A 12,046-nucleotide genomic window follows, 5' to 3' on the forward strand; every position below is an offset into this window, starting at 1 on the left:
AAGAAGAAGAAAAAGGAGGAGGCGGGGGGGCGGAGGGAGGGGGGGGAGGAGAAGAAGAAGAGGAGGAAGAGGAGGAGGAAGAGAAGGAGGAAAAATAGAGAGGGCAAGGTAAAAGGAGATAGAGACAGTCAGGGAACGTTCTGAACTAAGAGGATGAGACCATGTCTCCACCTGGGTCCTCTAATCTACTTGCTTCTCTTCTTCTATGAATGTCCCTGACCACTTGCTTTCGCTGAGGCCTGCCCCTCACGAGTGACCTTGGCCACGCCATGTAGCTAACAAAGAGGCCCTGCTTCACCCTGGGCCAGTGAGCAGAGTCAGGCAGGGTATAGATAGGACTAGAGGCCAAGGCAATCAACAGGTGTGAAGGGACAAGGCCTATTGTCATTACCTACTAAATGTGTCTGGCTGGGGATGCAGTGAGAGAATTGAGGATTGGCCCTTGGTGCCTGGCCCTGGAGCTCTGGGAGTGTCTTGGTACAACATTGCCACCTGCCCAGCTCACCGGGCTTCGTCTCTCCTTTCCCTTGCAGCTGGCTAATGGTGTGAACTCAGGCCAGGGTTTGGGCATCGAGATCATTGGCACCCTGCAGCTGGTGCTGTGTGTGCTGGCCACCACCGACCGGAGGCGCCGTGACCTCGGTGGCTCAGCGCCCCTTGCCATCGGCTTCTCTGTGGCCCTGGGACACCTGCTGGCAGTGAGTTGGGGTATTCCCAGGTTGGGGCGGGGCAGCAGAGCCAAGGCAGGAACTGAAGGAGGGCCTAGTGTGGGCATTCTTGGGGCTCTGGATGGCATTCATGCTATTGGGTGGGGGATGGCAGGCCTGCTCTGAAGGATGGGAAAGGGGACAAGGGTATGTCTGACCATGCCCTTCTCTCCTTTGGGGTTGGTTGCCCACTTCTTGCCTCCCTTCTCTGTCCCCCTTTTGTCACTTCCTGTTCACCCATTCCTGACTTATTCTATACCTGGCTTATAGATTGACTACACTGGCTGTGGTATCAACCCTGCCCGGTCTTTTGGCTCTGCAGTGCTTACCCACAACTTCTCAAACCACTGGGTAAGTCACCAGGGACTCAGCGGAAGCAAGTTCCACCCTACCCTGTTGGTGTGCTTTGTCTCACAGCGACTTTGGGCGACTCCAGGGCAGGGGAAATCTGGAAACCTAGGTCTGAGACGAAGGGGCTGGGCTTGCATTGGGAGAAGACTCCTACCTAACCTCTGCTCTGGAAGCTCAAACCTGCGGATCTACCCACTCCCTAGTCATCCTAGCAGCATAGTGGACAGCTGGGGTTAGAGTCTTTGTCACTTTCTGATATAGTGACTTCAGGCAGGCTATTGGCCTTCCTCTTGTTCTCTCAGTTTCCCAGGCTGTGACGTGAGCTTAGGGTAGTTGAAGCTCCCAGGGTTGCTAGGAGGAAGAGAGGACCCGTGTCTATAAGCCAAGTTCTGGGCAGAGGAAACACTGTGTGGGTTTTGACTCTAATTACTGTTGGTCTGTGTCTTCCTGTCTAACCTTCTATTAGACTGGACCATCTCTGGGGGATGTTCCAAAACTGGGGAGAGGAGGTAGTGGCCATCCTCAGGAGGGGACTGGTACTGAGATGCCTGAGTGGGACCACATAGTGGCCAGGTCATACCTCCTATCATACTCTGGCCTAGGCTCTGAGGGGCATTGGAATCAATAGTGGGGAGGAGGGGTTGACCTGTTGGTTTCTAACACAGGTTGGGGGAGACACCCCTGGTGGGGGGGGGGGTTGATGTGGCCAGCTGCCCTCTAAACTATGCTTGTTTCCTAGATTTTCTGGGTGGGGCCATTCATTGGCAGTGCCTTGGCTGTGCTGATCTACGACTTCATCCTGGCCCCTCGCAGCAGCGACCTGACGGACCGCATGAAGGTGTGGACCAGTGGCCAGGTGGAGGAATATGACCTGGATGCTGATGACATCAACTCCAGGGTGGAGATGAAGCCCAAATAGAGTGGGCCTGGCCTGGGCATCCATATGGGGGTGGGGCAGGGATGGGCAGAGGGAGGGGAGGGCTGAAATCATATTGTAGATACTCTGACAAGCTGGTCAAAGTCACTCCCCTCAGACCTGCCTGACCTGTGTGGTCTAGCCTTGTTTGGGGCTGTTCTGTTACTTTCTTTCTTTCTGTTTCCTGGTCTCAGGGCTTCCTGGGAACCAAGATTTACCAACTCCACACTCACTCCCTGGATACCACAGGGACGGTGAAAGGGAGGGACCCACCTGCTGGTTGTCCCCCTCAGAGTGTGATGGGAGGTGTGCTGGAAAGTTCCCCTCATCCCAAAGCTGCCCAGCAAGTCACCCACCACAGGTGCCTGGGGTTTTGTCATTGTTCGTGACTTTGCGCCTTTGAACATGGCCCTCTTCAAGCCACACCTTGCCCCCAAAGGTGCTTTGAGAAGAAGGAGTTCCCAGAAGGTACAGCTAGAGGTGACCAAACCAGCTGTGCCCCCTCCATCTGGCTTGCTCCCAGGTCCCTACCCCTTGGATTGGCTATAGGACCTTGGAATTGTCCCTATGTTAGGGCCTCAGTGTAGAGTGGAAGAGGTGGGGGGCAGCTATGTGGATTCTGTAAGTGTACACAAACCACAGCCTCCGAAAGGAACAGTCCAGCCTGCATGGCTTTACCCACCTGGCTTGAGCTCTTTCCACACATCCCCAGATCATGTGCACATTTGGAAGACCTGTGAAGCAGAGGCAGTCCCGGATGTTGGAAGTGATTCTTCTCAGGAAGAAGCATCCCCAGGCAGGCTCACTGTTACAGAATGAAGGCCAGTTAGAGAGCAGCAGCCTAGTACATGAGGTGTCCATGTCCTCTTTCAGTGTAATCATAGGATGCTCTTATATGTGTGGGTTTTCTGTGGCCCCAAGCCTGAGGACAGAAGGATCCAGATGCGAAGCAGTCTGGGGATAGATGCCTATGCTGGGCAGTTAGGGTCTTGGCTGCCCATACCTCATTCTGAGGAAGGAGACTGCTCCTGCCCTGGTTCATGAGCTCCTAGCTGGGGGAATTTTGTCAGAGTTTGGACAACCTGCACAGGCTCACATTGTGACCCTAGGCACAGCCTTCCCTCTACCTTGACCTAGAGGAGAGAGGTCAGTTGATCTGATGATGTAGCTCCTGCTGCAACCTAAGTACATTTCAGAGCACAGTGAGCGCAAGGGCTGGCATCTGCAGTCTGCCCTCTAGATTGGTCCATTCAGTCTCAACAAGCCACAGCAGTTCCACCACCATGTCCTTAGCTATGCTGCCAATAGAAACTAAGAGACAGCCAGCAGGTGCTCAGAGGCAGCCAGTCAGGAGACCATGGCCACTAGCACATCTCAGCTGTGCTCTTTTGCATTCCTTAACAGGCACGTGTAACCCATTTAACAGAGAAAGACACTGAGGACCCATGTGCCCAGCTAGACAGCATTAGGTCAATCTTAGCAACCAAGGCCCTGTCTGGCCACTTCCTGGACCATAAAGTGGATCTTTCTTATCTCCAGCTTCTCAGTTTCTGCCTGATCAATGGCCAGGGGCCAGGGTGCAGGGTGAGGGCTATGCTGGAGGGGGCAGGGCAGACCCACCCTGCCTGGCTCTCGCCACTGTGATTCAGGACCCTAAATCTGTCTACTCTGTGTTTATGTCTCTTTGGAATTAAAATTTCATCATATGTTAAGAAATTAAAGAAAAATGACTTGTAAGGTCTTCCAGGCTCTCTAGTTTTTCTGTTGGTACTCCATCTCCACAAAGCCCTAGTCTGAGGTGATTGGTCTCATTGCAGGAGACCCAGTCTTGGGGGCAGCATAGCCTGACTTTGTGTTCTTAGAACCCAGGGGATGGGCACTGCTGTATCACAGACCCCAGAGGGGCACAGGGTCATGCCCTCAGAATGGGACTAAAGAGTGGGGCCCACAACTGTGGCGGTCTGGGGACAGCTATGGTGGGGCAGAGGTTCTGGCCAGTTTAAATGGGGCAATGAGAACCATTTTGGATTCTGGAAGAAGCAGAGTCAGGAAGCACTGAAGTTATAACCCTGTTAGTCCTCCTCAGAGTGGGGTCTGAAGAGCCACAACCCTGCCAGGCCTCTCCCCTACCTCAGCTCACACTAGGGACTCCTCCTGCACTCGTGTCTTGGGGTGTCCATGGGACTTGGGGTCATGGGGGACAGACTGACTCATCAGAAAAAATGACTCCAGTGCTATGCCACACTGAAAGTTGGGTTCAGGTTCCTGACACTGATCCCATGCACTCACACTTCAGGGGAACTGAGGTGCCTGACCATAGGGAAAAGCCATGGGCAAGCCTGCTCTTTCTACTGAGGCCTGCTCTCTGTGGGGCGTGGAGAACCATCAACCTCATGAAACTCTTTCCAGGCCACAAGCACAGGTGTCAGTCACCAGGAGTGTGGGCTGAGCAGGGAAGGCTGCATGGTAGGGTCTCAGAACCACAACATGGCTCCTGAGAGATGCACCATGATGACATAGAGGCGGGTCAGAGAGTGGCATGCTGGGAAGGACTTAGTGTCTTTAGAGCAGGCCTTCTTACTGCAGTGTGCATGGGGCCATGGAGCTGCCCCAGCCCATGCAAATACACCTGATGGGGTATGTGCTGGTGTGGATGGGAGACTGACTGCCAGGCTATAGCATAGTATAGGTGCTAGTCCACGACCACTCAGCCTCACCTGTGAGGGTGTGCCAAGGTAATCTCTCACAGTCCCCCCTAGCCTGCCTCCTTACCTAGTCCCATCTCCTAGTCTGAAGTCCCCCCTCATCTCTGCCATGGATTCCAGATCCCCACCTCAATCCCTGGGCAGTCACTCCTGCCTTTACTTCCCTCCATTTTGATTATATAATATGGCCATTCTTGTACAGGTTAGAGCTTCTAGAATTCAAGAGCTCAGAGGCAGGCCCTGAAGAAGAGCTCACAAACTAGGGTTTCTGAGGCACCTACGCAGTGTCAGGGTCACTGACAAAATCTCTCATCTTTACAATTTTTGAAGACAGAGAAGCTGTCGTTTACAGTGGATGTTGGGGCCCCTGAAGGGGAGATGATTTGTCCTACACAGCAAGCCTTGTTCTACAAGTCTACACAGCAGGATGGTGGCAGGGTTGAGATATGAAACTTCTCTGCCTGACTTCAAAGATCTGCTGTCTCCACCATGGGATGCCTGTTCTGTTCAGATGTCTTGCTAAGTTAACTCCAGGCCAGCAGAGAAGCCAGAGCGAACTGCAGTTGCATCTACTCCTTCAGAGTTGTGAGGGTTGGGGGAGGCACAAGGGAGAAGGACTGGCCCAGGAGCCTCTGCATTGGGAAAAGCCTGCTCTTGTAGGGCGGCTGCACACAGTGATGGCTGGAGACATGTGAGCACCACCAGGCTGAGACTCACCCACCAGAATATACAAGAAGAGGAAGGCCAGCACTGAATCAAGAGGCATAATGATGCACTAAGCTAAGCCAAGGTGCTATTAGACACGGGTACAATAGCTTTGGGACCAGGCTGCCCCACACTCTTTCTCTAGCCCATGGGCTCAGGGTTCTAGGCATCCATCTCCCTGGGGTTTCAGACTCTGCCCTGCTAATGTTCTACTTGGCCAGCACAGACAAGAGGGTTCAAGAAATAACTGTGATAGGACAGGGCTCCTTGAGTGAGCAGAGCCCTGTCTGTTTTGTTCATCTGATTTTAATGCAGGCAGCAAATTTCCTGAAAGCCTCTAGGACTCAACCTTTGTCCCCAGGCTCCTGAACTGTCAGGTGTTTAGCATGTGTGGTGCTTGGTCGGGGGTGCTTGTCACTTCCCTCTGTTTGTGCCCCTGCTGAGACCAGACCACAGGTGGCCTCCGCCCTTCAGAGCCCTCCATGGCCTTGCTGTGAGGACAGCTCAGCCAGAACAGCTTATGCCTTCAGCACCTGGCCTATGAGGAAGCAGGATGTATTCTAGCAGCCACTGAGTCCTAGAATATTTGTCTTTCCTTTAAACTCACAAGAGCACAAGGCTGTAGTGCTATAATAACCACACCTTCTCGGAGGCCCCTGAGCAGATTTGGCACAGATTAGAAGAATTTTCCAAACCCTTACATGGCAAGTATTAGCTCGAGCCTTGTAATGAACTCTTCTACCAGCATGAGGGTGGATTTTCATCCCATATACGTAAGATCTCAAGGGTTGGGTCAATCCTCCCTTCTAAGCATGCAGAGGTCTGAGATCCTTGTAGACCCACATTTCCTTTATGTGTCAATGGGTGGTGTATGTGTGTGTGTACACTTGTTTATGTAAGTGGGTGTAGATATGCTGCAGCATATGTGGAGGTCAGAGGACAACCTTGGGTGTCAGTCCTCACCTTTCTACCTTGTTTGAGAGTCACTTTGCCACTGTGTCTGTCAGGCTAGAGGCCCCCGAGCTTCTGCAGAGTCTCCTGTCTTTGCTTCCATCTCCCCACAGGGATATGCTGGGATTACAGACCTGTCTGCTTTGCATTCAGCTTTTATTAAAATGTGGATTCTGGGAATCTGTATTTGTCTGTCAGACTTGTGCAGCAAGCACGTTTATCTACTGAGCCATCTCCACAGCTCCGTGTTCCCTCTTGTGCTGATTAACTTTAGTTGTCAATTTGACACACCTGGGTTGAGGGAGCCTCAATTAGGGAATTTCCTCTATTGGACTAGTCTGTGGCCATGTCTGCAAGGCATCTTCTTGATTGTTGAGTGATGTAGGAGGGCCCAGCCCACTGGGGGTGGTGCCACTCCTAGGCAGATAGGCCTGTGTTGCATAAGAAAGCAGGCTGAGCAGGGGCCAGGGGGAGAAAGCCAGTAAGCAGCATTCTTCCATGGCCTATGCTCCAGCTCCTGCCTCCAGGTTCCTTCCCTGAGTTCTTACCTTGGGCTCCCTCAGTGATAAACTGTGACCTGGGAGATGTAAGCTGAATAAACCCTTTCCCCCCACAAGTTGGTATTGGTCAGAGTGTTTTGTCACAGCAATGGAGAAACAAACTAGAACACCTCTTTTGGTATTTTACTTTCTCCTCCAGGATCAAGGGGACTCTATTGTTCATGTGTTGACAGGTCTATAAGAAGATGGACCTTTGAAATCACCCCGAACTGGGATCAGCAAACTGGGTAGAGGTGACAAAGATTCTCTGGGTTCTGTGACTGGTAACACTGGCCATGGCCCCAGTACCGTGACCTATCTCACAGCTACAATGGGTTCAAAGGCAGCTCAGGTGGGAGGTGTGGGTGGCCTAAGGCAATCACTTGCCACTTGACACCAAGAACCACAGGGCTTTTGGGGGATTTGGTAGGTGCATGTGGGGTCCTCAGGCTAGTCCTGAGCATCCCTGAAACCAAAGCCAGGAGTTCAGTTGGAAAAGCACTGAAGGAACTGGTGCTAGTCCCCTGCCCTTGATGTGGCCAGGACACGTGTGGACCTCTTAGGATTTTTCCACAGCTCCTGTAGAGCATTCCTTCATTGGTCGGAAGCCTTTCAAGGAGGGGACAGTGATTAATGTTTTATGGACGAGCTGCTGGGCATGATTCCTTGTTTTCTTTAGGGTTAGAATACAATGAGGACGATGATTGGAATTTGCTGCCTAGCAAGCGGTCTGGGTGAGGCCATTCTTGGGAGGCCAAGGACCCAAAGGTGCCAGTGCTTGCCGTTCTTAGTACCAAAGGAAAACTGCTCTGAACAGTTGGGGAGGCAGGTGAAGCCCTTGGGTGCAGGGCCATCTTCACCAACCTCATGGGACTCTCAGCCTCATCCATACCTTGAGGCCAGTATATAGTAGGGCCTATTGCAAAGGATCTCTAGCAATTAAGCTCATCCTGCCCAGGTGATTCTCCATTCTAGTAAACCACCTTTGCTGCATGTAGCCTTCACTTTTTTTTGGTCTTCTAATGCACTGAGTGGGTATAGGATGAAGGTACAGATGATCTGCAGCTATAGGGCAATGCAGCTGTGCCTGTGCTTTTTTGCTTTTTTGATAGTCTCCAGGCTGACCTGAAGCTCTCTATGAGGTTGAGGATGATCTGAATTTATGATCCTCTAGCCTCTACCTCCTGAGTGCTAAGATTACAAATATATGCCACCATGATTGTTTTATGTGGTGCTGGAGATCCAATCCGGGGCCTCCTGCATGCTAGAGCACTCTACTAAATAAGCTACATCCCGAGTCCCCACATCTGTTTGCAAAATACCAAGAATTCTTCCAGTGGGAGAATACAGTTAATTCACAGAGAGCAGTCCATCCAGTAAAGTTAAGGGCCAAAGTGTGTGTGTGTGTGTGTGTGTGTGTGTGTGTGTGTCTGTGTGTGTGTATGCCACCTATGTTGGTGAGTGGGAGAAGCTTATGCCTATCATATCCTGTTTGAATTCATTCTCATATCTGTCCTCAGACTCTTCCCTATGGTTTCCCTCCTGGAGCAGCCCAGAGCAGGTCTTCAGCAGTGCAAGAACCAGGCCTCTGGGAACCTGCAGCCCAGCCCAGGACTCAAACTGTCAGGGGCCAAAGAAGTGGCTTTATCTGTAGTTACTCGATCCAAGGGTGCTAGGCTTGCTTTGTCTACTTTCAGCCTACTGCCCACATAGGATATTGGCTTGGGGGAGCTGACCTGACTTGGGTTATTAGGGGACTGGCACATGTTTTTCAATAAGCTACAAAGTGGGTGACAGGGTTATAATCTGGAAAAGTGTCATTTCTTCTCTGTCCACAGTGGTTACATGAGAAGCAAGGGAGGGTAAAAGGCTCCGTGAAATGTCTAATCCAAAAGGGGGAAAAGCAAATTCAAAGAAATAATGAAGAGGGACAAAGTCCTCAGAGATCAGAGCCTGCCGACCACAGCAATCTCGAATGTTCTGAAAGAGGTCAGTGTGTCTGATGTCTTATGTAACATGTGCGTTGTTATTTTTTTAAACTTAGCTCATGTTGTTCATAATGCAATTCAAATAGACATAAATGACTTTCCTTAGAGAAACTAAAATAAAAAATGAAAACCAATAAAATTTATTTAAATTAAGTTCAAAACTGATGGCTGGGATGGTGTCCATGCCTTTAAGGTGTTAATATATCTAGAGAATCACTTTATCATATATATGTATGTATGTGTGCATACACACACTCGCACGCACACAGTTCACTGCAGAGGGCTGGGAGGCTGTCATGTGGAATGCCCACACTGAATCTGAGCTGACTATAGAACCCATTGTGGGGTCCTGTCTGCCAGCAAATGCCATGTCTCACCCCTTTCTGGTCATTTGTTTGAGCTCCAAAGACACCTTTCTTGCACTTGTGTTTGGAAAAACATGAGGGCAGCTGCAGGTGGAGGCACTTGGCATTACGTGTGCACCCAGCAAAGCAAATCCCTGGGGTGCTCTGCCAGATCAGGTGACAGTACTGGTGTCCGTATCCACTGTCTTTGTGGATGCGTTGTCCGAACTCCAGTCTCTTCTTTGATCTCACACAATGCCATTGATCTTCTTTCTCCAGGGAATTTTTTTTTCAGTGAAAAATGGCTAATATATTTTAAATTTGATAAGAATATAGGTGATCTGGCTCTTTGCAGGCATCCTCAGCTGCCGGTCTCTTGCACTCAACATGAGGAGCTAAGTTTCATACTAAAGAAAGTGTAAGCAGAACTAGTCCCATGTCTCAGTCAAACCATATTTGAGGGGCAAGTCACCAAGGATATGGCCCTTTAATATCGGGTGACTCAGCTTCAGCAAGGACCTGACTGTGCTGGAGTCAGGGTAGAATATGACTTTCTTGCACCCTTCATGCCCAACTGCGCTTTGGGGCCATAGTGATGGAAGATGAATGCACAGGAACTTCCAGGCCCTCCTTGCACCTGTTCCTTTGCCTCCCTTTGTGCCATTTTTCTCTATTTGTGCATCTGTATCCCTGCTCCTCCTGTAGATTCCTGGGCTCTGAGATGAGTGTACTGTTCAACTGTTCATGAAGTTCCCGGAGTCACTGATGCGCCTGGACTGTGGCTCACGGGCTGGAGCACTGATCACGCAAGACGAACTCCAAGAATTCCACAGCTGCCAGTGACCTCCTGGACTGGGAGGGACAGGCGCATCTACCTCCAGGAATGTAGGGCCCAGAGACATCAGACTAGAAATGTTCTACAGGATTGCAGCTTTGCTTTCTAGAAGATTCTCAAGGCTGCAGCTCCAATTCCTTGCCATCCTTCTCCCTGAATGGGAAGCTGCCCCAGGTTGCTCTTGGCGAGAGCTTAGGGAAGGAAAAATCCTAGAATTCTAGGTCTGGAAGGAACTGAGCAATCACAGAGATTTCGCCCACATGTCGTTTTCATCCTATTCCTGGCTCAGGCTCAAGCAAATGCAATTATACAGGTCACTTGAACTCAGGCAAATCCCCTGTTCTCCCTTGTCCTTGAAGAGTGACAGCCAGTTTCAGAACCTATGGCTGGTCTTCACAGAGGCGAGGTGAATTTGGAAGCCACATTCCCCTCTGGAGACCCACTATTCAAGCTGGCCTCCAGAAGCTCTGAGAAGCCCCACAGGAAAGCTTTCTTTAAGCTGATATCTGTCTACAGAATGCTCTTGGCAAAGCAGTGTGGATGATTTTCAGTATGTTCACTTTCTAGAAGACATACATGGGAATGTTGACCTGCCTCTGGGGGCTTCTAGCTAGAAGATCTTTTCCTTTAAAATCCCAAGGTGGCTTGGTTTGTTCAAACCTCCCTAGGGGGTCTGGGTAAGGGAAGAGGGAGTCAGATAAAGAACTCAGGTGTGCAGCAAGTAGGGGATCTAGGTAAGAAGAGGGAGAGAGTAAGAAGTGGGAATGAGCTAGTGGGTGGGGAGGACTCTCCTTCTCCATTCCATCCTGCTGAGATGAGGGGCTGGACAGAGGCAGCAACAGAGCTGAAGTCTCCATGACTGTCCTGCTTTGTGTTAGAGCCAGCTGGGGCTGGTATCTGCACCAAGCTCCTGGAGCTGTGGGCAGAGGTGGTGCAGGCAAGGGTGGAAGGAGCCAGGCTGAGGCACAGCCTCTTTCAGACCTCCCCAGTACAGGTCACCCTGGGACCATCTGAATGTTTGCTCTCCTTGCCTGAACCAGCACCTCTGGAGGAAGCACACTGAAGCCTGGGCTTAGAGATAAGGACAGAGTTCTAGGCTAGCCTCTGCCACCAACCACTTACCACCGCGGCACCTGATTGACAGCTTTCTTACCTCTGGTCTTCAGTTTCCCCATTCATCCAATGGAAATTGAGTTTGAGCTTCCTAAAGATTCTCTGAGGCCCAGGATTTTGCCCCAAAGTTTTTCAAAACCTCTTTCCTAGGCCCATGCACCCCCCCCCACACTTTTGCTTTTTGCTGAGGCTCTGGCTCACTTTGTAGCTCTGGACTAACTGATGTCTCACAGGCAGCTCTGCCTTTAGGGAAACAAAGAAGGCTGGGAACTTTTTGTCCTCAAAAGCTTTTGGCTCTAGGACCCTTAACAAACAGCCTGGCTGTGCCCACTCACCTCTGGAAGATGCAGGCTGACATTTCACTCAGGGAGCTGTGGTACACACCAACCTCCCTCTGTACCCCAATGACTCTGTTTACCTGGGGTACCCTGGCAGCCTCTATCCATCTCAGCTTCCCTGAAACATAACTGGGAGGAAGGCCCAAGGCAGGTCATCCTGGGCTGTTCTTGATAGAACCACAGAGTGAGACCCAGTCCAGGCTCAGGGTGAGGGAGAGAGTCAGCAGTTGCCCTCACATGCCCGCCTGTCATTCCACATGCCCTGGGGCTTATCCAAGTGGAAAGAGTATCCTAGTTCCTTAGCTCCTCAGCCCAACAATTTTGGAAACTTCCAGAGAGGTATGTCCCAAGGCCTAGAGCTCCAGGGGCCATTTGCAAAGTCTTGCCCTTCAGGCTCTCTTTCCTGCCACCTTATGGCTGGATACTTATCTGTTCCCCTGTAGGGCAGGTCCTGGGACTTAGTGGATTGAGGAGCATTTGGACCCTTAGCAGGTTGAGGCAGGTATGCCCCAGGACAGCCATATCTGTTGGTGAGGGCCAGATAAGAGCTGAAG

At 51.0% G+C, this 12,046-nt stretch overlaps 1 protein-coding gene across 1 annotated transcript in view; it reads left to right on the forward strand.

Moving 5' to 3' along the window:
* Aqp1 (aquaporin 1 (Colton blood group)) overlaps positions 1 to 3,715 on the forward strand; it is a 12,488-nt gene extending 8,773 nt beyond the window's left edge. The window contains exons 2-4 of the mRNA XM_008827522.3: positions 534 to 698; positions 978 to 1,058; positions 1,798 to 3,715. Of these exons, the coding sequence (XP_008825744.1) occupies positions 534 to 698; positions 978 to 1,058; positions 1,798 to 1,977 (426 nt within the window). The 3' untranslated portion in view covers positions 1,978 to 3,715. The remainder of the gene's footprint in view (positions 1 to 533; positions 699 to 977; positions 1,059 to 1,797) is intronic.
* Positions 3,716 to 12,046: the final 8,331 nt, after the last annotated feature.

The sequence above is a fragment of the Nannospalax galili genome, unplaced genomic scaffold (assembly GCF_000622305.1).
Source record: "Nannospalax galili isolate Female #2095 unplaced genomic scaffold, S.galili_v1.0 scaffold132, whole genome shotgun sequence".
Taxonomy (NCBI): Eukaryota; Metazoa; Chordata; class Mammalia; order Rodentia; family Spalacidae; genus Nannospalax; species Nannospalax galili.